At 59.2% G+C, this 23,582-nt stretch overlaps 2 protein-coding genes across 3 annotated transcripts in view; both read right to left on the reverse strand.

The window, feature by feature from the left end:
• Window positions 1-2,413: 2,413 nt before the first annotated feature.
• On the reverse strand, window positions 2,414-4,156 carry LOC107291696 (leucine-rich repeat-containing protein 15-like). Its single transcript, XM_015820724.1, has one exon. It carries the CDS (start codon window positions 4,154-4,156, stop codon window positions 2,414-2,416), a length of 1,743 nt encoding a protein of 580 aa, XP_015676210.1.
• A 13,598-nt stretch (window positions 4,157-17,754) lies between these two features.
• ATP13A3 (ATPase 13A3) overlaps window positions 17,755-23,582 on the reverse strand; it is a 28,922-nt gene continuing 23,094 nt past the window's right edge. Inside the window, exons 26-32 of one of the 2 annotated variants that reach the window (XM_029285001.1) lie at window positions 23,022-23,094; window positions 22,424-22,601; window positions 19,735-19,916; window positions 19,376-19,464; window positions 19,018-19,098; window positions 18,494-18,557; window positions 17,755-17,990 (exon numbers count right to left, since the gene is read on the reverse strand). In XM_029285001.1, coding sequence (XP_029140834.1) covers window positions 17,755-17,990; window positions 18,494-18,557; window positions 19,018-19,098; window positions 19,376-19,464; window positions 19,735-19,916; window positions 22,424-22,601; window positions 23,022-23,094 — 903 coding nt within the window. The remainder of the gene's footprint in view (window positions 17,991-18,493; window positions 18,558-19,017; window positions 19,099-19,375; window positions 19,465-19,734; window positions 19,917-22,423; window positions 22,602-23,021; window positions 23,095-23,582) is intronic. The other variant, XM_015820730.1, reaches the window with a different exon arrangement.

A 23,582-nucleotide genomic window follows, 5' to 3' on the forward strand; every position in this document is an offset into this window, starting at 1 on the left:
TCCAATGAAATGGAGTCAGGTTAAATATGTTGTGTGAATGCCATTATGCCTGCCCAACTCTGTTAACATCCACCAAGGATTGCCCTCGCTCCTATGGGAGGGAGGAGGACTGGTCTTCGGCCACCTCCCCCCCCACCTGTGACCCCCATGCCTGGGCTGCAACCCCCTGGCTGCCTTCCCCTGATCCACGGGGGCCTCAGGGGGGCTACGCATCCCACCATCCCCGGGCACACCGGAATCCCCCCACTGGTCTTGGGAGTGGGGTGGGGTTTCCCCTTCTCTTACTTTGCTAAACGCAACCCAGGGCCGGAAATGAGAATGGGAATTGGGGTGTCTTTTGGTGGGTGTAGTTGCTTTCATGTTTTGCTTCTTGCTGGAAGACTGGCAAAAAGGGGGGGGATGGTTCAGGAAATTCTCCTGAACCATCCTTTGGCCCTCCCTCCTCCCCTCCCCCTTCAACTCCCGTCTTTATCTCCTGGGGTCTGTGGGTTGTTCCAATGCTCATCCCAGTCCTGCGGGGGCAACACATGAACACACACACACATACACACGATTCTTTAAGGGTTTGGAACTCTGGCTGGCCGGCCGGCCGGCTGGCCCTGCAGGGGGGTTCGCCCCTCTCTGGGACTGCTGTCGCCCCCCCCCAGCCTCACGGATGGAGGACAGGCGCAGAGCTATCGGGGCGGGAGGGCGAGTGGACTCTCCCAGGGATTCTCCCGCAGCAGAGGCCCCGCCCTCCCCCGCTCTGCCCAGTGGCCGCTCTGGATGGGCAGCGCTAGCCTAGCTGGGAGCCTTCAGGAGGGGGCGCCGCCGCTCTATTTCCCAGGGGAAACCGCAGCCGCTGGGTACTACTTGCTTGAGCGAGCTTGTATGACGTGTGAACCTGGTGAAGAAGCAGCTGAGATTCAGATTGGGCGGGGGGCGGCGGGGGTGTACACAAAAAGAGCTTTGAGGCTGAACTCCCAGCCTGGCTTGGCAACTCAGTGTGTCAGCCTTGGGGGGGGGGGCATAAGTGCTTCTCCTGACACTAAACATGCGCTAGAGAACGACATACAAACTGCCCCCGGGGGGGGGGAGAAAGCGGGGGTGCTTGCTATCTCACACACTCCCCTTCCCGCAGCCCAGGCGGATATTGTGCTGAGCCAGACCTCCCTGCTTCTTCTCGTTGCCTTGGGCGAGTTCTGCACCCCCCTGTCCCCCTCCCCCCACCCCCACCCGGGGCCAGGCCAGGGAGGGCAATGCAGAAAAGGCCGGGGGGCGTGAGATGAAGCGAGAACAGCAGCTTTAATAGGCGCGGGCTCTCCTCCACAGCCGCGTTCACGAGGCTCGCCTGCTCCCTCCCAGAGCTGCCCCCCCCCCTCGAACCGTCTCCTCTGCCGCGAAGGCGCTGCCGTCCTTGCTTTTCGCCGGCGGAGCTGCCAGCCTGGGGCGCCGGAGAAGACGCGCTCGGCCTGTCCCTGCGTCTCCGGGCTCGCTCTCCGGCGGAAGCTGTCCCGTCTCTGCTCGATTCTGCGCTCCCGGGAGATGCAAACCCCATTCCGGCGTCACCAACCCCCCCTCGGGAAACTCCCCGGCCCCCCCCCCCGTCCCGGCCTTCGTCGCCCCAGCAGCGCCCGCGGTCCTTCCCCTCCTCGGCTCCCGCAGAACCAGGCGGCTCTAGTGAAACGGGCGCCTCGCCTTCCGCAAGATCCAATCGCTTGGGCGTTGTCGGCTCGTCCGGTGGATGCCAGGTGCGCCTGGAGCGCCAGCCTCGCCCGAGAGGGCAGCGGGAGCCCCTCGGGCCTTTCCCGAGCAGGGCGGGACCCTAATTCCCAGGCCAGCGCGCGCCTTCCCCGGCCACGGGGCTTCCTCCCTAGATCGAATCTGCCGACCTTCTGGGCGCCTCTTAGGGAACCATGAGAACCGCGCCACCCCCGGGCACCCCAACCCGCCCCGGAAGCCCCGGCCTTTGGTCGGAGGTGAGCCGCGTAAGCCCCCACCGCCTGGGATCGACGGTCCCGGAGTCAAGCGCCTTTTTGGAGACGGGAGGGCTTTGCATGGGGGTCCTGCCCCTTCGGACAGCCCGGGACTTGCGCCCCGCGTGAAGAAAGTGCGGGCCCTGGTTGGCGCCTCTTCCCAAGTGCCTGGAGCTGCCCCCGACTTCCCAGTGTGGGGACCAGGCAGCGCCCGGCCTTGCTAGCCGTCCTGCTGCGAAGGCGCTCCTGGGCGTCCCTCGGCCGAAGGTGCGCAACCTGTCCCAAAGAAGCGCCGAGCGAAGGAGCGTGAGCGTCCGTCTGGGCTCAGTTGCGCGGGACAAAAGTCGGCCGGGCGCGCTAGAGCTGAGGCGCGTGCCGGGTCGCTGCTGAGCCCGTGCCGGGGCCGGCGGGGTGGAGCGGGGACCGGCGAGTGCTGGAGGGAGAGCCCCGTGGCGGACTTAGGCTTTAGCCCGGACGGAGCGCTTCCGCCTGGAGCCGTAGAGGCCCACCGCCAGCACCATCCCTAGGAGCAAGGCGGAGGCCACCACGAGGCAGGTGACCACGACCCCCGTCTGCGTGCGAGTCAGGCCCCAAATCCCGCCTCCCCCTCGGCCCGCTTCGGGGAGCTCCTCCGGGAACTCCCGCGCGATCTCTGCGCTGCCCGACTCGCTATCCAGCGGCGGCTGCCAGCGTCCGGGCGACAGCGTCTCCGACGTCGGCTGATGCTCCGAAGGGGCCTCCTTGCGGCTCCAGACGGTTCCCCAGCCCTCCGGCAGTGCGGAGGTCCCGGGACCGGTGGTGGTGGTCTCCGGTTCCAGCAGGGACCGGCCCAACTGCCCAGGCGGCGCGGCGCAGCGGGGATGGCGGCTTTCTCTGCCGAGGGTGGCCCTGCTCTCCCGCAGCCAGCGCCGGAGCGACCGCAGGGCGGGGTCGCAGCGCCAGGGGTTGTCGTGCAGTTGGAGGTCGCGCAGCTCCAGCAGCCCGTCGAAGATGCCTGCGGGAAGCTCCTCCAGCGAGTTGTTCTGCAGCTGAAGGGCACGCAGGCCGGGGGTCCCCTGGAAGAGGTGCGCGGGCAAGGCGGCCAGCCGGTTGCTGTGCACGGAGAGGTTGCGCAGCGAGCCCAGGCCGCGCAAGAGCTCCCCGTCCAGCGTGGCCAGCCGGTTGGAGTGCAGGGCGAGCTCCTCGAGGCCCTCCAGGCCGGCGAAGGCGGTGGGCGCCAGCGAGCCGAGTCGGTTCCTGCTCAGGACCAGCACCTGCAGCGCGGTGAGGTTGGCCAGGGCGCGGCCGGGCAGCGAGGCCAGCTGGTTGTCGGCCAGCCGGAGCTCCCGCAGTTGGGGCATCGGGCCGAAGGTGCCGGGGCGCAGCTGGCGCAGGGCGTTTCCGAAGAGCGAGAGCCGCGAGAGCTCGGGCAGGCCCAACAGGAGCCCCTCGGGCAGCGCCTCCAGGAGGTTGCCGGACAGCAGCAGCTTCTGCAGCCTGCGCGGGCCGGCGAAGAGGCCGGCGGGGAGCTGGCGGAGCCGGTTCTGGTAGAGGGCCAGTTCCTGCAGCTCGCCCAGCCCGTCGAAGGCGCGCGGCGCCAGCTCGGCCAGCTGGTTCTCGTAGAGGCGCAGCACCTGCAGGCGCGCCAGCGGCGTGAAGAGGCGGGGCGGCAGGCGCACCAGCTGGTTGCGGGCCAGGTTGAGGCGGGCCAGGTTGGGCAGCTGGTCGAAGGCGCCCGGGGGCACGGCCTGCAGGCGGTTGCCGTGCAGCTGCAGCTCCTTGAGGGCGCCCAGCCCGGCGAAGTGGGCCGGCTGGATGCGGCGCAGCTGGTTCCCCGACAGCAGCAGCGCCTCGAGCCGGGCCAGCGGCCGGAAGACGTCGGGCGGCAGCTCCTGCAGCCGGTTGCTGGCCAGGCTGAGGTAGCGCAGCGCCGCCAGGGGCCGGAAGACGCGCGGACTGAGCCGCTCCAGCAGGTTCTTCTCCATCCGCAGGGCGAGCAGCTGCGAGGCGTTGCCGAAGGCCGCGGGGCCCAGAGCGGCCAGGCGCGTGTTGACCACCTGCAGGCTCATGGCGTGGCCGGGCAGCGGCGCGGGCATCTCCGTGACCTCGGCGCCCGAGCACTCCACCTGGGCCGTCCGGGAGCAGGAGCACTCGCGGGGGCAGCCGCCGCCCGCCAAGACCGACGGCAGGAAGCTGAGGAGCAGGGCGGCGCGGAGGGCCATGTTGCCTGCGGAGAAAGATAGAAAGATCTATTGTTTTTTACCGAACTGTAAGGAGACATGCTAGCCTGTGAAGAAATACCTTTATTTATTTATTTATTTTTAATCTCATGAGCCTAGCTGAAGCTTGAGAATTGTATCTAGGAAGGTCTCTGCTACGCTGAAAACCCCTCCTAACCAGAATTTGCTGATATGATACCCTAGAGACAACCCCTAGGAACTAACAGCCACAAAAGGTAATTTGTAAATAAGGGCAGGGGACGTTAGAATTAGACTAGTGGGAGAAATAATCAGGGGCAGACATAATGTATTCACTTTAGGAGCTTCGGATAGGTTGTGAGGACAGTACTGAACACAATGTGGGAGGTAAATTCCTAAGGGCAATAGGGAACATAAAGAGAGAACAGTGACGATTTAGGGTGTGTCCACTGTGCCTAAGGAGCACCCTCTTTGCAAAGTAGTACAAACAAATTACCATTTTCTCTTGGAAGTTTTGGTTGCTGGTCGTTTATTTCAACTACTAGACAACGAATCCCACAGGAAGGTAACGGAGCTCCGCGCGCCTCGGCATGTAATCCTGCTGGGAATGTCTTCCGGGACCACGCTGGCTCCCTCGGCCGAGACACGGAGATGAGCAGCGCCCCCTAGAGTCAGATACGCCTGGCCAGGGGAGACCTTCATCTTCCCAGCCGAACGGGGGCTCTTCGAAAGTCAGGCCGTCTGATCTGCAGCCAGCATGAAGAGGAGGGGGCAGCAAAGGCTTTAGAGGCCGGATTCAAGATTCAGACGGAATCAGACAAGCTGGAACCACAGCAGAAATCAGTAAGAGGATTTCAGCAAAGACCCCTGTGAAGTCCTAGAGACTATGCTGGGGAAAAAGCCATGTGTCTGGGGGGAAGGGGGGCATATTTGGCAACAGAGAAGAGAAGCTGGATGGGTATCCATCAGGGACGTCATAGAAAAATACAAAAAAAGATGTTGAGACTTTGGAAAAAGTGCAAAGAAGAGTGACTAAGATGTGTAAAGGCCTGGAGACTAAAACATATGAAGAACGGTTGCAGGAGTTGGGTTTGGCTAATCTAAAGAAAAGAAGAAACAGGGGAACAACCTGCCTCCAGAAGTTGTAGGTGCTTCATCACTGAAGGTGTTTAAGAAAAGTCTGAACAGCTGTCTATCTGAAATGGGATGGGGTCTCCTGCTTGGACCAGATCTAGACCAGCCCTGCTGAAGGGAGGGGCTCCTGAATTTTGGGCAAAGGAGGGGGGCCCTTTTCTCTCTGGGAGACGGTCCATCTCTGCGGCCCCCTTAAGGCTGCTTGGCCGAAACTTCTCGGACAGCAGCTCTCTTCGCCCTGCGTTGCGCGGCTCTGGCGGGAGAAGCGGGATGGAGGGCCCGCTGCGGGACCCTGGCGGTTGCTGCCGAGAGTGGCCGGCTGCCTCGTCCCGGAGCGCAGAGCAGGGGAGGGGGCGACGGAGACAGAAGACCACCTCTCAGAGGTCTTTCCCTCGCCGGGGGCCGCGCCCTCCTTCCCCGCCCGCCAACAGTCCCCTCCGCCTGGAAACTCTGAGCGAGGCCTTTGCGGCCACCATAATTACACCCCATCAGGCCGAACTTGGACTAGCCTCTAGACCGAGGAGGGGGGCAAGCGGACGGGGGAGGCATCGGAGCAGCCCCCCCCCCCGCACACACACACCGCCGCCGCCGCCGGGAGCGCATTCGCCACCGGTGAGTCATGGGAACTGCTGAGCGCAGAGCCAGCCCGCAAGAGCAGCAGAGCCCCCGGGGCGGCGTGTGGTGCAGACGCTCGGCTCGCGATGTCCGGTCGGCCCGGCAGGGAGGGAGAGGCAGGTCACCCCGCCTGGACCCGCCCAGCCGCTCCGTCGCGTTCGCCCGCGACGCTCCAGGATCGCTGTCCTGTGGCTGCATTCGCAAGACCCGCTTTATCAGGTTCCCGAATTCGCTCGCTCTCCGGGTACGCAAACGTCTTGAGCGCGAATCGATCCAAACTAAGTTTCACACAGCAGACCCCTAATCCGAGGGGGAAGAGCCACCAAGGTTGCCGTTGTGCGAATCCCAGTTGCGAAGTCTGCATGAGATCGGGGAGTGTGTTGTGCGAACACAGACAGCGCGTGTCTCTAAATATGCAGAGTCCTTTCCCTGAGCCGAGCGTTGGACCCCAATCAACCCCGCAAGCCCACCTCCCGCTGTGTGTGCGTGTGCGTGTGTGCGTGTGTGCGGAATCGAGGGGCGGGGAGAAGCTTCCCCACCTGGGAACTGCTCCCTGGGAAGCGGAGGTCGGCCGAGGGACGGGAGGCGCTCAGCTCCCCGGGGCGCTGAAACCGCTGGCGGCTGCTTGTGCTCTCGGCCAGGGCGCCCCGCACGCCCCTCCTCTCCCGGAGAGCTCCGAGGGAGGGGCGTTTCCAGGCCGCCCACCCGCCCACCCACCCACCCGCGGCCGCGCTCTCGAGAGCATCCTTCTGGGAGGGATCCCGATCCCGCCCCGCGGGCTCCGGACGTGCGCGCATCCTCCAAGGCAGAACTTTTTGCCTGCGGCGGCAGCTGGACCAGATCAGCCCCCCGCCGGCTCCCCGAGGAAGGAATCTGGCCACGCCGCAGCCTCGCCCCGGCCATATGGAAGCAGTTCGCGGCGCGGGACGAGCTCTTCTCCGGCGCAGCGCCTGCGCGGCGTCCACGACCCCCCCCCCCCCGGCACTTCAAAAGCGCTTCGGAAAGGCGTCGCTCCGAGGAGCGCTTGGGGGAGAGCTCGTTTACAGAAGGAATTTAGCATCTCCCTCCCTCCCTCCCTCCCTCCCTCGCCCACTCCCCAATTCGGGGGGGGGGCTCCGATCACTTTTGTTGTCTTTGTTTGAGCCGCGTTCTCCGTTTGGCGTCTGGCTTGCAGTCTCACGGTTCGGTTCCCCGGGAGCGGCGAAGGGAAGGGAAAGGCGAAAGGAAGAACCCCCCACGTCCCGCCACGTCCCGCCGCCAGCCCTGGGAAGAGGCCGCCTTCGCCGCAGAGGCACCGGGAGGCACTTACCGAGGAAAGAGCGAGGAAAGGCGGCGGCGCCGTGCCGAGGGTTGCCGCGCTTTGGCTCCGCTGCCATCCTCCGCCTTCCTCCGCCCTGTATTTAAAGCACCAGCGAGGCGAAGCGTCACAGGTTGCTGCAACCGAACAAGGAGCGGGAGGAGCAGGGAAAGAGACCCGCCCGAGAGCCAGCCTCCCTCCCTCTGGGGGGTCTCTTGAAGTGCTGACCTGGGACTTGGATTCACACGGCCGGCAGTAAGGAAGGAAGGGAAGCTGCAGCGATGACTCACGCTGTGCACCAGGGTCGGGGGGAATGTAGGCAGCCCAGGTGGGGAGAGTCTGTCTGCCTGCCAACTTAGTTCCTGCTAAAGCAATAGGTCTCCTTAGAGATCATCTAGTTCTATACTCTGATGCTCTGCTCTGTGAAGATGTCAACCTTTCACGCAGCTGCAGCTGCTTCCTCTTCCCCTGGCTGCAGCTCCAGCAGCGGAGGTTGTTCTTCTGGCCCCCCTGCCTTGCAGTTTTAACCCTTTGGGCCTTTCCAGCATTCACAGGAGAGGACAAGGAAGCCGGGAGCAACAGGCATCACCTGGACAACGAAACGACCAATGTTCTGGGTTTGCATCCTGCAGTGGCTGAGCCAGAGGGCTTGGTTCACACATGCTGTTATCCAAAGTTAATACTAACCAAGGATAGCATTATAGAAAGGCAATACAGGAATGTAGGATAGACAACATCACCACCAGATGGATTTGTAACTGGCTGACAAACCTATGCAAGGAGTCATTCTTAGTGGTACTACGTGTACGTGGAGGGAAGTAAGCAGTGGGTGCCACAGTGTCCGGTCTTAGACCCGGTGCTCTTCAGTATCTTCATCAGTGACTTACTGTAGGTGAGGGAACAGAAGGGGAACTCATCAAATTTGCAGATGATACTAAGGAATAGCCAACACCCCAGAAGACAAGCTCAGGATCCAAAAAGATCTTGACGGACTTGAACAATGGCCCCTATCCAACAACATGAAATTGTGGTGAAAAGCAAGGTTTTTAACTAGGCAAGAAAAACCAAGAGTATGTACGAGTACAGATTAGGCGAAACCTGGCTCAGAAACAGCAACTGTGAGAGGGACCTTGGAGTCCTAGTGGACGATCCCTTGACCGTGAGCCAGCCGTGTGCAGCAGCAGCCAAAAAAAGCTAATACAATCCTGGGTTGCACATACAGAGGCATAGAACCAAAATCACTGAAGTATTAGTACCTCTTTATAAACCCTTAGTAAGGCCTGTTTCTGGACCCTTTGCAAGTGAGGATCCTGCTGAATCCCTGGGGGAGCTGCATCCTGTGGGAACGCAACTTCCTTTGGAGCATTCTGGATCTCCCACCGCCACGCACCCTTTTCCTGGGGGCTCTGCTGAGTGGCGTGCCAGAGCCCCTCCCTAAGAAAGCCATTTCCCTTCTGCCCACCTTGTCCACCCTTGGCCCCCTCCCGGAGAATTTCCCTAGAATCCATGCTCTGGTTCCACCTGGCTGGAGGACCAGCTGGCCCCCTGTGTCCGGATGCTCTGCTCTGCAGGTACTCCCCCCCCCCAGGAAGAGGAGGGGCGCCTCCAGACAATCCAGTGTGGAAGTGTCCCCCAAGCAGAGCTTCTCTCTGCCCCACGGAAGGCAGCATCCCTTGGGGTGCCCCAGGCATGCTGGAGCCACCTGGGGTGGGGGTGGGGACGGCTAGTCCTGTAGGGGAGTCCGCAAAGAGGCAGCAGGAGGGGGAGGCGTCTTCATGGGCGCCATCCGGCCCTTCCCGGCTCATCCGGCCGCCTTCCAGAGGAGAGGCTGCAGACGGCTTGCAGCGTCAGCGTTTCCTCGGAGGCTCCTCCAGCCCTCCGAAAATGAGTCCACGGGCAGCTTCCTGACCAAACTCCTGGGATCAGCAGTTCCCGTGTCAGAGCCTGCCGTGGGGGAGTCGGGGGAGGCTAACAGCGTCCCAGGACTTGCTCAAAATCTGGCAGCCCCCGACGGCTCCTGGTAACGGCTTCCAAGCCCGAGTCGTCACTCGCAGCCAATAGCGCTCAAAGGGCCCTGCGGTCATCGGCCCGTCTTCAGCCAAATCCACACGCAGCCAGTCAAAATCAACACCATAAAACCAGAGATGAAAGCAGCATTAACTTGACACAGAGCGAACAGCAACAACAGGATGTCCCAAAGAGTCCAAAATTTAAATGAGAACAAAGCAACAGGATTAAAAAATCCGAGAGAAGGGAAGGGAACTTGTGTGACTCCCAGGCGTGGCAGAGTCCCCCAACTGCTCCTCTTTGGGACGGTTTTCTGGGGGGACCAAAGGCAAAAGAGCCCCTCCCCCCTTCCACGGGCACAGCCCCCAAAGGGCATTTTGGACGCAGTCTGGAAGCGACCTTTTCCCGGTTTCCATAAATTGGCCAGGTCAGCTGGGCCGGCGCGACGGCCTCCCCGGCAAAACCAACCGTGTTATTTGAAGGCTGTGCCGGGCAGCCGGTTGATCTGCGTCTGACAGTGCCAGCCTGGCCGGTGCCCGATGCCCCCAGTCCGGAGCTGGAGCCAGGTTTTCAGCAGCCTCCCCACGGGCAGGGCCAGCAGCAGGAGCCAGACGGGGCCACTGAGGTGGGCTCTGTTCCCCCCCCCGCCCCTTTCATGTAGGCACGCAGGGAGTGGGCCGCCCTGTGGATGAGGAGGAACCCTCTGCCTCTCGTCTGGAAAGTGTTGAGGGCTGGGTCTTCTGCCACACCGCGCGCGTGCGCACACACACACACACAGACACGGCTCTCACTGCCTGATCTCCCTGGGGAGCCCCCAAGGGGTCTCTAGCACATTCATCTCTGGAGTGGCAAAGCCCCAGGCAGAAAGGGGGCCTTCCTGCCAGGGAAGAAGAACAGGAGCAGCTGCCCACCCCTTTGGGGGTCCTGCAGGCTCCCCCTGGCTGGGACAGATGCTGCTCGGCACCCTCCTCCCCCTCAGCGGGAGAAGCAGCATCCTGGGCCATGTGTTCCCTGGCAGGGAAACTGCTGCGGTTGGGCCGCTGCTGTTCGGTCCTCCTCCACTGGCCTCCTCCCCGGACGGGCGCTGCTGCTGCTGCGGCCTGGAGCATCTCCCTCCTCCCCCTTCCTGCCCCTCAGCTAGCCCCCACAGGGAGCCCTTCCAGGCAGGGATCCTTCTGGAAGCTCCACGTCACCACTTCCTCCCTCCGATTTCCAGGCCCCTCTGCGTCGACACCACCGGGAAAGTGCCTGTCCACATCATCCAGCTGGACTCCTCTTCAAACCAAACCGGCTGCAGAAGGGCTCTCCTGACTTGGCAGGGGCTGGGGCGGGAGGCTGGTTTTGGCCTCTGGCTTGGCTACCCTTTCCGCAATTGCCAGCTGGGGGCAGCAGGAAAGGGGGCAGCAAGGAGGGTCTCTATTGGACTCTACCAGAGCTGCTCTAGGCCGGTTAGACCCCCCCCCACCTTACCCCACTGGGCATCTCCGAGTGGAAATGAGCACAGCCATGCATGCACAGCCTCCCCAAAATAGTAACCTCCGAAATTGGAGACAGGAAATAAGGAAATCACACGGAGGCCCCAGCCAGACAGCCCTGTTAAACAGACTCCACCCCAAACATCCGAGTCCTGCCATCCAGCTACAGACTTGTAGTTCTTCATCTTTCCTGATAAATATAACTCTGAAGCCCATCCTAGTATATAACTTTATATAACATATATAATTATATAATCCTCTATAACTTTGAATTCCCATCCATTCTCCTTGTTGCCTCATATAATCTCTCCAATATTTGCTGCAGATTATCTGACTTCTCAGCCAAATGGAAAGATCTGCATATGAAAGTACATTCACTTACCAACCAATATCCCCATCAATCAATCAATCAATCAATCTATCAATCAGAATAGAGCTGGAAGGGACCTTGGAGGTCTTCTAGTCCAACCCCCTGCTCAAGCAGGAGACCCTATTCCGGATGAATGGCTGTCCAGTCTCTTCTTAAAAACAGCGAGTGATGAAGCCCCCACAACATCTGAAGGCAACTTCTGTTCCATTGGTTGATTGTCCTCACTGTGAGGGAGTTTCTCCGTCTCTCCTTGATGAGTTTCCATCAGTTGTTTCTTGTCCTGCCTTCTGGTGCCTGTTGATCCCGTCTTCTTCATGGCAGCCCCTCAAATACTGGAAGACTGCTATCATGTCACCCTGGTCCTTCTTTTCTCTAGATTGGCCATACCCAATTCCTGCAATTGTTCGTGGTATGTTTTTTATCTCCAGGCCGGTAGTTACTCTTCTTTGCACTTTTTCCAACTCTCAGCATCTTTTTTCTAATGTGGTGGACAAAACTGAATGCAGTATTCCAGGGATGGTCTTACTAAGGGTTTATAAAGTGGTACTAATACTTCATGTGATTTTGATTCTATGCCTCTGTTTATACAACCAAGAATTGCATTAGCTTTTTTGGTTGCTGCCGCACACTGCTGGCTCATTTTTAAGGGATCGTCCACTAGGACTCCAAGGTCCCTCTCCCAGTTACTGTTTTTTGAGCCAGGTTTCACCTAATCTGCACTCGTATATTTGGTTTTTCCTGCCTAGGTGTAAAACCTTGCTTTTCTGCACATTAAATTTCATTTTGTTGGATAGTGCCAATTGTTCATCAGTCAAGATCTTTTTGGATGCTGAGCTTGTCTTCTGGGGTGTTGGCTATTCCTGCCAGTTTAGTGTCATCTGCAAATTTGATGAGTTCCCCTTCGATTCCCTCATCTAAATCATTAATAAAGATATTGAAAAGTACCAGGCCTAAGACAGAACCTTGTGGTACCCCACTGCTTATTTCCCTCCATGTAGACGTAGTTACTCGTTGAGTATGGTTTGTCAACCAGTTGCTAATCCATCTGGTGGTGATGCTGTCTATCCCATATTTTTCTAGTTTACCAAAAAGTAGTTTGTGGTCTACTTTGTTGAATGCCTTGCTGAAGTCTAAGTATACTATGTCCATAGCATTTCGCTGGTCTACTAATTTAGTTACTTGGTCAAAGAATGAAATAAGATTGGTTTGGCATGATCTATTTTTAACAAACCTGTGCTGGCTGCTAGTTATAACTTTATTTATTTCTAGATGTTCACAGATCTGTGTTTTAGATTATTTTTTCTAGTATCTTCCCAGGTACTTATGTTATACTGATCGGTCTGTAGTTTCCTGGGTCTGTTTTTCTTTCTTTTTTGAAGATGGGAACCACATCAGCCCTTTTTTCAATCCTCGGGTACTTCCCCGGTGCTTCATTCTCTTGCTTATTTTAATTTTTATTTCTAGTCTGTCTTTTAAAGTTACATTTTTGGTAGGTTGGGCTATGGTTTCTTTTTTGTATGAAGACTGATGCAAAGAATGAGTTAAGCAGCTCTCCTTTCTCTCTACTGCCTGTTACTTCCTTGCCATCTTCTCCCTTTAGTGGACTGTTTCCTTGATTTTTTTCTTGTTATTTTTATGTTAAAAGAAACTTTTTAAAAATTATCTTTGACTTTTGTTGCAAGTCTTAGTTCATTCTGAGCCTTTGCTTTCCTGACTTCATCTTTGCAGATTCGGACTATCTGCTGATATACTGCCTTAGGCATGTGTCCTTCTTTCCACTTTTTGTACTTGTCCTTTTTGTCTTTCAGTTTATCAGAGAGATCTTTGTGCAGCCATGCTGGTTTCTTCTTAGATTTCTTGTTTTTTTTTTTCTTTTCCAGTGGTATTGTGCTGGACTGAGCTTTTGTGTTCATATTTTTCAGTGTTTCTCACGCTTCTTGAGTTGTTTTCCCCTTTAGGATTTTTATCCATGGAATTTTTCTTAGGCTCTTTCTGTTTGTTAAAATCAGCTCTTTTGAAGTTTAAGACACTGGTTGGATTATATTCTGTTGCTTGTGTTTGCATTATATTGAATTCCAGTATGTCATGGTCACTCTTGCCCAAAGCTCTGGCAACTACTTCAACGCCCTCTATCACTTCTTCTCTATTAGTAAGAATTAGATCCAGTATAGCTTTTCCTCTAGTTCCCTCCTCTACGAGTTTCCTTACAACTTTTTAAATGACGGTCCAGATTTGGCTGGATCCTGCACAGTTAGACTAGTCTAATTCTCCCAGTCCTTTATCCTAAACAATCCTATAAATCATGTTTTTGGACTGTATGCGTTCCTCCCTCCCCCTTTCTGTCTGTGAGCGTGTGAGAGAGAGAGAGTGTGTAGCCCAGGGGTAGTCAACCTTGGCTCTTTTATGACTCGTGGACTTCAACTCCCAGAATTTCTCAGGAATTCTGGGAGTTGAAGTCCACGAGTCATAAAAGAGCCAAGGTTGACTACCCCTGGTGTAGCCCATGGGAAGTTGCCAGAGCAGGAACAGCCCTCCAGATGAGGGAACAGAGACTGCCAGTTTGGCTCAACTCATTGATGCCTACATTTTTGGGTCAATTGAAGTCGACCAGATGCTGGGCAACCCCTTGGGGGAAGGGCAAGGGGCTGGGGGGGGGGGGATACCGAAACTGACAAATTCAGCAAAACTGGCTGGCTAACAACAGATGTTTCTTCAGCCTTTTTGACTCTCTGGCTCCTGTAATGAGAAAACATAGGGCTCAAGGATAAATTTCAGAACAGAACAGACTAACGCAGTTGAAAGGGACCTTGGAGGTCTTCCAGTCCAACCCCCAGCACAAGCAGGAGACTCTATTATATCATTTTGATCCGCAGGAAACGTTGGCCTTCCTGCGTGGGGGAACCTGCCTCAAGAGCCGCCACCCTCGACAGGCCGGGCGAGGTGGGCCTCCCTCGGCTTCCCTGCTGAGGCTTCAGCGCAGCTGGCCTCCTTCCCTCGCGCCCACGCGGGCCCTGCTTGATTGCTGCAGGGCCCGTGTGGCAGGCGGCCCCGGGCCTCCTCCTGGCCTCCTCCCTCTGGCCGGAGCGAGAGGGGCCACCACAGTACAGGCGAGCGGGCCTCCATGGCCGGCCTCTCTTGGCCGCGGGACAGCCGGGGTCCTCACTTTAGCTGGCACCTCTGGTGGGCCTCTCTCCGAAGGGGCCGGAGCCGGGACTGCCGGGGTTCCTGACTGCCGTCGCCTCCTCTGCACGGGCAGCCCTGAAGCTCCCCCCCAGGGGGGCCGCTTGTCAGAGCCTGGCAGGCTCCCCTCCTTCCCGGCTTCTGCCCCTTCTTCCCCCTGCTTGCCCAGCCCCACGGTGTGTGCAGCCCTTGCAAGGTGCCAGCTGCCGGGTGCTTGGAAGCCAGGAAGCCTTCCCCCAGTCGGGTCCGGCCTGCCCCGTCTGAGCGAGCGAGGCCTGGGCTGACCCCCGTTCAAGGAGCGGAGGGCGCCTTCAGGGCAACTTTGGCCCTTACTGCGATGTATTTCCATGGCCTCGGAAATGAGCTCCCAGGGGGGCACCTGGGAATGTGGGTGAAGGTTCCCCCAGGGCAGCGGTGGGAGAGGCAGCCGACCCTGGGCCTCTGCCTCAACAGTGGGGAGGGGGGGCAGGACTTCTCCCCCCCCGACTGTTCCCCAGGGCAGAGCCTCGAGCGTGGAAACCCCTCCCTTCGTCCCAGTCAAGGCAGGGTCTTTTGCGTCTCCTCACCTGGCTGAAGGTTCCACCTGCGAGGTGACCCCACTCATCATGGCTCATGGGGGGGGGGCTTTGTGTCGTGAGGTGTCCCCTTCCACAGAATTTCCCTGCCATTCCCTCCCTGTCTGTTGCTTTTCAGGGCTGGGGGGACCCAGCCAGCCAAGAGGCGGCCAGCGAGGGAAGGAACGCGGTGGGGTCGGACACGGGCAGCCCAGGAAGGTGGGAAGGGCAGGCGCATCAGATTTTACAAGGCTGTTTACTACAATTAGATAAAATGTCTTTATTACAACTGGGTACCATTATAAAAAACAGCAAAATAATTTTTTATGCGGAGCCACTTGTTAAATAAAAGTATTTTCCAAACATTTTAAGATGAGGGGGTCTTTGCAATCACGGCCTGAGGTGCTGGTGGCAGGGAAATACATAATTTATCCAAATGTTTGCATATTTGCATACAAACTTTTTTTTTTTTAAACTGGACATTTCTGTGTCCTAAAATGATCACATCTGAACCTTTAAATCAACTTTTCCATCATATATACAAACGTTTGATTTTAGAATTTAATCGTTGCAAGCTAAAAACACGAAGCCCTTTTAAGTCTGTGACGATCAAGGAAAGCTTTTGAGAATAAGATCATTTGCAGCATTAAGAATTATTCTTCACCTCGTAACTACTGATATGCAGCCATAATATATACTACAGTAGATAAAATCACCCAGCGAAGGAGAATTGATTCCCCGCTGGAAAAATAAATAAAAATGAAGAAGAGTGCAAGTTCGTAAAACTGCCAGGTGAGGGAGAGGGTGGGCCTTACCCATCTGAGGCGGCCGTCTTTCCAGCAGGACACGAGGACCCCGATATTGCAGAGGATTCCTGCCCCCTCCCCAGCCACTCTGGAGTCGGGGAGGGGGAGCTGCCCCATGGGTGGGTTGCCGTGTGTCGGCTGCGAGAAGCGCTGGGGGGGGGCACAGGCAGCCTCCAGGGAGGGGGGGTGTCTGCCCACGTGTGCAGGGAGGAGGGGTGCCTGTGTGCCATGAAACCCAGCAGTCCTATAATTAGTTATTTGGGAAGAAATAAAAGCATTCATAAAAAAATAACCCTGAGGGATGGAGGTGTGTGTGTGTATATATTATTTTAAAATCTGGATACTTTAAAAAGTATAATTTAAGAGTTTCTCTTTTCTTGAGCAAGCAAATCCTTTAGAGATATGCATAAATAATAAAATAATATTTAATTGGCCATATATACAATCCTAACTTACAGCTTTCGGGGTAGGTCTGTCTCAAATAATTTACGAACCACTCTGAATCCAAGTTAGCAAAGTGATCTTTGTTCACCCGAATTCACAAGGAAGTGTAAGAAAATAATTATTTAAAAACACCAACTTCGGAATTTTAAGTGTCATTGGAACAGACTGAAGATGCATCACATCCCTTCCAGAGGGGAGACCCGCTTTCTTGGAGGGGTCCCCGCGTCTGCTCCCCAAAGGGCAGGTTCAACACAATATTGCTTTTAGCCCGACGACCCTGTGCAAACGCTGTGCAGGCGATCTCTACGAGTCCCCCAAAGTCTGCTGACCGGCCCCCTTTTCTTTGCCTGGCTGTGGGGGGACGGGGAAGAGCTGGAAGGTGCAGCGGGCGCTTTTCAAAACCCCGAGGAGGGTCTCCCCCCCTCCTCCGACAGCCGCAGCTTCCCAGCAGCGAGAGAGAGAGAGAGGGGGGGGGCGCTCGCCAGCCACAGTTCCAGGGTCAGAGGAAGGATGCGCAGCCTCACAGATTCTTCCCTTACGACCACCACCAACCGCCGAAATACTTGTGGATTTCAAATGCAGAAGGGAAAAACGCTGCAGTGGGCCGTCTTCCTTCCTTCCCACGTGGCCTGGGCGTGAAGGCCTGACCGCAGCCCGTTTCTCCAGCAGCTTTTCCTGGTTGTTGCAGCCGTCCAACTCTTAGCACCAAGGTGGAGCAGCTGCGATCTTGGCACAGCCGCCCTCTCAACCGTTTGCAGCGCAGATGGGAGAGCAGCGTTAGGCCGTGTGCTGCACAGCCCAATGCTCGGGCCTCAGGGTAAAAAGTTCCTGTCCAGTTGGGGTTGCTGCCCCTTCTGTCCCCCTGCTCAGGCCTTCCCCTCTCTCTTTTGGGGCACCTGGTCATGCTCCAAGCGATGCTGTCCCAGCGGAAGGCTGCGCCTCCACCCACGGAGCCACGGCTGCTCTGAGCCAGGATTCTGCCAAGCGCTCCCACCGGTTAAAGCAGCCCTGGGGGCCTGGGGGGGGGGGGGAGGAGCCCAGAGAGGCTTCCAGGGGGCAGAAGGCCGCCTGCCTGCGCCTGCATAGAGCTCTTGCGGAAGGAAGACGAGGGTGGGAAGCCGCCAGCTCCTCCTGCTTCCTGGCCCCGGCCCCTGGGCTTTCCAGGCCCCTGGAGGTCCAGACAGGGGAGGGGTCTGCACGTGGCGAGACATTTGGGGATCAGGAGGGAGGGAGGTTCTCCGGCTGGCAACTAGCAGCCTGCAAACCCCCAAACAGCTCCAGCCCCTTTCCTGGAGGCCAGGGCGAGCGGCAGAGAGAGCCCCATATAGCTAGGCAGGGAGGGGCAGATCTAGCCCTCCCAGGATCGGGGGGGGGGAGGACAGAGGGAGCAATCCTCCCCTCCCCTGGAGGCCTGCCAGAGAGACCCCCCTGTTTCCGAAGGGGCCGAGTGCCCGTTTCCGTGCATAGTTTCAGAGGGAGAAGCCCTTCTGCCCGTTGGCCAAGGCAGGCGGTCCTTTGCGGGAGGCCGAGAGCAGCCAGGGGCTCCGTCCCAGGCAGGCCTCCAGACAGAGAGAGAGAAATGTCCTGCCAGGCACTCAGCCCAGGCGGCTGGGGGGAGGAAGACGGGCATCGGCAGGGAGGGAGGGAGGGAGGGAGGGGAGCCCGGCCGGCCGTCCATCCGGTCAGCAGCAGAGAGGCCAGGCCGTGGGCAGTCCCAGCTTGCGCCAGGGGGGGCCTCTGCTACGTCATGGTGACCACTTGGCAGGAGCCGTTTCGGCAGGAGGGGCCGGGGGCCTCGGTGGTGGTGCGGCCCTTGGGCGGCCACTCCGGGTCCACCAGCAGCTCCTGGGCCAGGTGCATGTAGCGGGCCTTGGGCGGCCTCTTCTTCAGGCCCAGCAGCCCCAGCAAGGAGCATCCACAGCAGCGGTCCAGCCCCTCCTGGAAGGAGAGAGAGGGTGGGAAGCTGGGCCTGACCCCTCCCCCACAAGGCGCACGGGGGAGGCTTCCCAATGCCAGAACCCTCGGATCCGCCCCGCCTAACTCCCCCCACCCCTGCCCCAGGGTGCCCTAATTCAGCTGCAGACCAAGGGAGCCCCGTCCCCTGCCTACAGGGGGGCCAAGGGTGTGTGTGTGTGTGTGCTGTCCGGAAGCCTAAGTGCCAGTCCTCTAAGCTGAAGACCCAGAGCCCACCTCCCCTCGCCCACGTTCTCTATTCCCCCCCCCCGGAGCTTCTGGGTGGGGAGGTGGGGGTCTGCAGCGAAGCCAAGACCCTCCTGCCCTGCCCTGCCCTGCCTATCAGACCACCTGCTCTCCGCCAAGCGCCCCACAGGCCAGCCCCAGCTCTTCTCCAGCCCCACCAACCGCCTTCCAAGGGGAGCCGCTGCATGCTTGAGGAGGGGGGAAACGTGCAGAGTTCCAACCTGAGACGGGTGGGGGGAGGAGGAAGAGGAGGAGGAGGAGGAGGAGGAGGAAGCTAGGCGGTCCTCCCCCGGCTTGTCTCGACTGAAGAGGACCTTCCAGAGGACCAGGTCAAGGAGAAAGTTCTGTGGTTTGATTCGAGAAGCAGGGAGAATGGAGAAGGCACAATCAGGAGGGCCCCACAGCCGGAGCCACGTCACCGCAGAGAAGGACAGCTGGGGAGGGGCCTCCCGGGAGGAGGAGGAGGGGGAGGGGGAGGAGGGGGAGGAGGGGAGGGGGCTGGCAGAGAGGCGCATGCAGAGGGCAACCCTTCCTGCCCAGCACACCCGGTGCCTGAAGTGAGGGTCCCTTCCTCCCCCGACGCCAGGGGGGCCTTGGGACCACCTGGGCTCAACTACCAGCTAGTGTCAACTACCACAAAGCCCGAAGAAGTTCGCCCACTTAGGGGAGAGAGGAGAACCCCACCCCCTTCCGGAGGGTCTGGCAGGGCTTCCGGCGACTCGGGCACTGCCCGCTCGGCCCCCACCTCGAAGCCCAGAAGGCACCTTCTGCGGCCGGCAGAAAGAGCAGCTCCCCACGACTCACCTCCACCAGCAAGGACACCACGGCGTTGGCGATGACGATGACGAGAACCGTGACCCGCCAGGCGTAAGGCACGCAGACCAGCTGTGGAGCAACAACACGCTCAGGTGATGGGGGAGGGGCTGGGTGGAAGCCCCTCCTCCAGGAGCCCCCAGGGGCCACCCTGGGACCGGGGAGAAGCTCACCCCGGTGTCTCCGCCGGCCTTGGGGGTCCCCAACCAGCCCTCCTTGCCTGGCCTCTCCCCCAGACGGGTGCCGGCCCTAGAGCCCAAGTGGCCACTGCTGCAGGGCCACCCCAAGGAGGGCTCAGCGGCTGGGGAGGGGGCTGATGCAGTGGCTGGGGGCCAGGCCCCCCTCCTACCTCCAAGAAGGATTCGATGGCTGCCACCGGGTGCAGCAGGATGGTCAGAGCAAAGGCGTAAAGGGCGACCACGGAGATCACGAACAGATCTGGGGAGGAAAGAGGGGTCAGCTGCCTCCACTGCAGAGAGAAAACTGCTCCGGGGACCCCTGCCTGACCCCCACCCAGGGCCAGACTTGGTGCCTTTTGGAGGCCAGCGCTTCCCTCTGGCGTGACCCCCAAGACCCCCCCTCACCAGTCTTTGCTCAGCTCTGTGTGTGTGTGTGTGTGTGTGTGTGTGTGTGTGTGCGTGAGCCTTTGCAAGGCTTCCGGCCTCCCCCAAGCCAAGCGCTCCCCCCCCTCCCGGCTGGGCCACGTACAGTTCCTGTAGCAAGGCTGGCGGAAGGGCCGGCCCTTGGAGAAGACCACGGCCACGATGAGGTACTGGAAGCAGGAGATGAAGAAGAGGGTGGTGTTCTCGTAGTTCTGGATGTTGTGCTCATCGTGATGGGAGACGTTGGCCGGCTGGGAACCGTTGGCCGCAGCCGAGAGGTTGCAGGCGCTGGAAGGCAAGCGGGAGGGAGGATTGGCCACGCAGGAGAGGCCGGGCTCAGCCAGCGGCTTCCTCTGCGGCCATCCGGCTCAGCCGGGCCCCGGACGCCAGGGACTCTGGGCTCACCAGCCTCTCCGGCCTATATAAGCCTTTGGGAAAAACTAGAATGCCACACACACACACACACACACACACACACACACACACCCTTGCTGGGCTTTCTGCAGGCAAACCAGGGAAGCATCGTCTTCATTTTGGGGGGGGGGGAAACAGGCCCAACCCTCCCCCCTCTCCTGCCAGCCGCCCAAAGGCCCTTCAGCAGCAGCCAATCTGGCCACTTTTTCTCTTGCCCCCCCCCTTCTATGTCCCCCTCCCACCACCACCCCCGAGACCAAAGGGAACCACGCAGCACCCCAGAATCTGGTCTGCTTCCACGCTGGGCCTTCTGCTCGGTCCCAGCCCACCTGCAGGGTCCCCAAGGCCCCCCGCCCTGAGCAGCCTCCCCTCTCGCACGGCAGGCAGCGCAGGCGCCCCGAGTCCCCACTCTTGGCTCCAGAGCCTGGGCTGGGCAAGGTCCGCCAAGGGGAAAGGGAGCCTGACCCTCCAGGACTGGCCGGGCTGTCTGGGGCCACGCTGGGAGCAGAAACTCCAGAGAGGATCTGGGCTCCCATTGGAGGCAGAGAGCGGCTGGGCGGAGGCAGCCCTGAACGAGAAGTGGCTGAACTCGCATGAAGCGCCTCAGGCCACCTCAGCGGGTCTCAGCAAAGAATTCACTAGGACTGCCAACTGACCGGGCAATCCTCTCACATGTGACCTGCCCAGCCGACCGACCGACCTTCCCTTCCCATCTCACCCCAATTCACGGGCTGCACCCGGCCGGCTTCCAGTGAACAAGGTGCAGCTCGCGAAAGCTTCTGCCTCGTAATGAAATTGGTTAGAAAAGTGAGGTTAGACTCCTTATTTTTGCAAATAATTTTTTTTTTTTGCAAATTTTGCAAATAATTAATAACCCTTGGTCCGAAAGGACAATACGATGGAAGAACAAAAGAAGAAAATATTATTTAAATCGTACACCGGCCTGGCCACGCCACGGCAACTGGTGTGTTGAGCTGCGGATTGTGAAAATGTTCTCTGCCTTTGGGGGGGGGAAAAATTAGGCGGAAAAACTGCTCCTGATTTTTTGGCCACCGCAGAACCAGCGCAGCCTCTTCCGGCCACGGGCCCAGCCTTCCTCTGGAGGAAGAGGGTGAAACTGGCAGGGACCCTTCCCTCTTCTCTGGGGAAGGGGAGGGGGAGAAGCCCACTTGGGGGGGAGGAGGAGGAGGAGGAGGAGGAGGAGGGGGGCTTTGGTTGCTCTTGAACCAGTAGCCGCCCAACCGCCCGCCTCCTGCTGCTGCTGCTGCTGTCCCACCTGGAATGCTTATCCCGCCACCCCCCCCCTCGTGACGGTCTGCAGCTGGGCCTGCAGACGCTCGGGAGAGCGCTTGGTGGCAAAGCCGCCATCCTCCCTAGCGAGAGCCTTTTAGGGGCCAGGAAGGAGCGTGGGCTCCCAGGCTCTGCAGCCCTCTTTCAGAGCAGCTCCCCTCCCTACATCTCTGGGCAGAGGGCCAGAAGGCCGGCCTTCTCTGGAGCCGGGGAAGGGAGAAAACCAACATTTCCCCTGGCACGGAGGGAGTGCTGGGCCGAACAGCAGCACCTCAGGCACACCGGGGCTTTTCGCTCCGGAGACTCCGCTGGAGACAAGGCAAGAGCCGTTCTGCTGGATCGGGTCAAGGCCGGCCTTAGCCGAAAAACCTTGTTTTTCCCGGGGGTCCAACCAGGCGCCTCCTCCCCTCTGCAACTGGGGTGGGAGTCAGGAGCCTCTCCGGGGTTTTGTCAATACTCAAAGCAAAAAAAGTGTTGAGAAAAGGGGAAGGCCAGGCAACTGCTTGCCACCCTAGAACAGGGGTAGGCAACCTTGGCTCTTTTATGACTCGTGGACTTCAACTCCCAGAATTCCTGAGCCAGCCTGGCTCAGCTTGGAAACCTCTCCCTTTCCCCTCAGCGTGGCTGGCTCAGGAATTCTGGGAGTTGAAGTCCACCAGTCATAAAAGAGCCAAGGTTGCCTACCCCTGGGCTAGAAGGTTTCACAGCTTAGCCAGGGCTGCAGAAGTCCCATCACTGGCCACCAGGTGAGGGCAAAATGCTCAACTTTCTATAACTCCCTGCTGCCATCTAGTGGGGGAAGGCTCAGAATGCAGATTTCCTGAATCCCAGCTCAGCAGCCCAGGAGCCCAGCGGTCATAAGTACAGGCGTGTTCGTGCTCCGTGGCCTCTCGGCTTGCATGCTCTCTCCGGGCCAGGGCCCGGGAACAGTTATCAGCTCCCGAAGTCGCGGCAACCGAAATGGCTGCTGAATAGCTACGGAAGCAGCTGGGAAGGGCCTTCCCAGTAAAAGCCGGGCGAGCCTTGCTCGTCGTGGCCACGATTCTCCCCGGTGACTTCAGCTGTGCTGGATGGGCATTCTGGCCACTTACTCCGAGGAGGGGGTCCAAGTCGTGTACCAGGGCTGCTGCTTGACCCACAGGAAGCCCAGGACCTGGAAGCCCAGGCAGATGAGGATCTGGGACAGGACGGAGAAGAGGAGGGCCCCCGAGATGAGGCCGGAGGGCGGCCGCTGAGCCACGAGCTCTGTCCACGCCGGGTTCAGGCTCACTGCAGGGAGAGGAGAGGCCATCAGGCAAATCTGCCCACACCACACGGCCCAAACCGCACAAAGGGCAGCAAAAGCCTTGGAAGCGACACAAATTATTAGGCTCTTTAAAAGAGACGGGCTTAGTTCGTGTGCAACGATATATTAGTGGGGATCGCAAAGAAGGAGGTTTAGCCTGTCTGGGGGGGGGGGGGCCTTCCTCTCCTGTCCCCCTGCCCGGCAAAACTGGAGGGAGGCCTATGGCTGGGCCTGGGCCTCTCCAGGAAGCCACCAGGCCAGGAGGGGGGGGGGACAGACCAAAAGACGGCCCCCTCATCTGCCTGCAGGCAGGTAGGGATCCCAGCGCCCCAGGTGATCCTCCCGTGGGGGAGGGGAGCACAAGCGCCAACCCAGAGCCCCCCCCCACCGCCTGTCTTACTCACTGGTGAAGACCAGCACCAAAATGATGGCCAGGTCGATGAAGAGGAACTGGAAGTCTCCCAGGTTGCTCTGGACCTGCAGAGGAGAGTTTGAGCCTCCATCAGGGGGTGGCGGGGGGGCACCTGCTCCCCCCTGCCCCCCCCAGGCTGAGCTTTATGATCTCCCTTCACAGCCCTCCCCGCACTCCCCCCCCAGGAGGGGCCGGTCCTGGGAGCACCGGCCAGGCAGCTGCCAGGGAAGGCATCCTGCACAGGGGCAGGGATGGAGAGGAGCCCCCTCCCACCCCGGATGCCTGGCAGGGGCAGCCCCTCCCCAGCCAAAGGGCGGCTGCTTCTCCCCAGACCAAGAAGGGCTTCATGTCTGAAATCTGGAGGGGACTAAAGCCGCCAGGCGGGCAAGGCCTTTGCTACCAGCCAGACTCCGGTGGGGACAGTTCTGTCCGCCTGGGAGGGTCTCGTCCGCCCCACCCTCTCAGTGGGGGATGAGGAGGGGCCTCCGTCCTCCTCCTCCCAGGATCCCTCTCTGGCCTGCCAGGGATCTTCCTTAAGGCTAATAGTAGCGGC

The sequence above is a fragment of the Protobothrops mucrosquamatus genome, unplaced genomic scaffold (genome assembly GCF_001527695.2).
Source record: "Protobothrops mucrosquamatus isolate PMUCROS unplaced genomic scaffold, P.Mucros_1.0 scaffold1167, whole genome shotgun sequence".
NCBI classification, from domain to species: Eukaryota; Metazoa; Chordata; class Lepidosauria; order Squamata; family Viperidae; genus Protobothrops; species Protobothrops mucrosquamatus.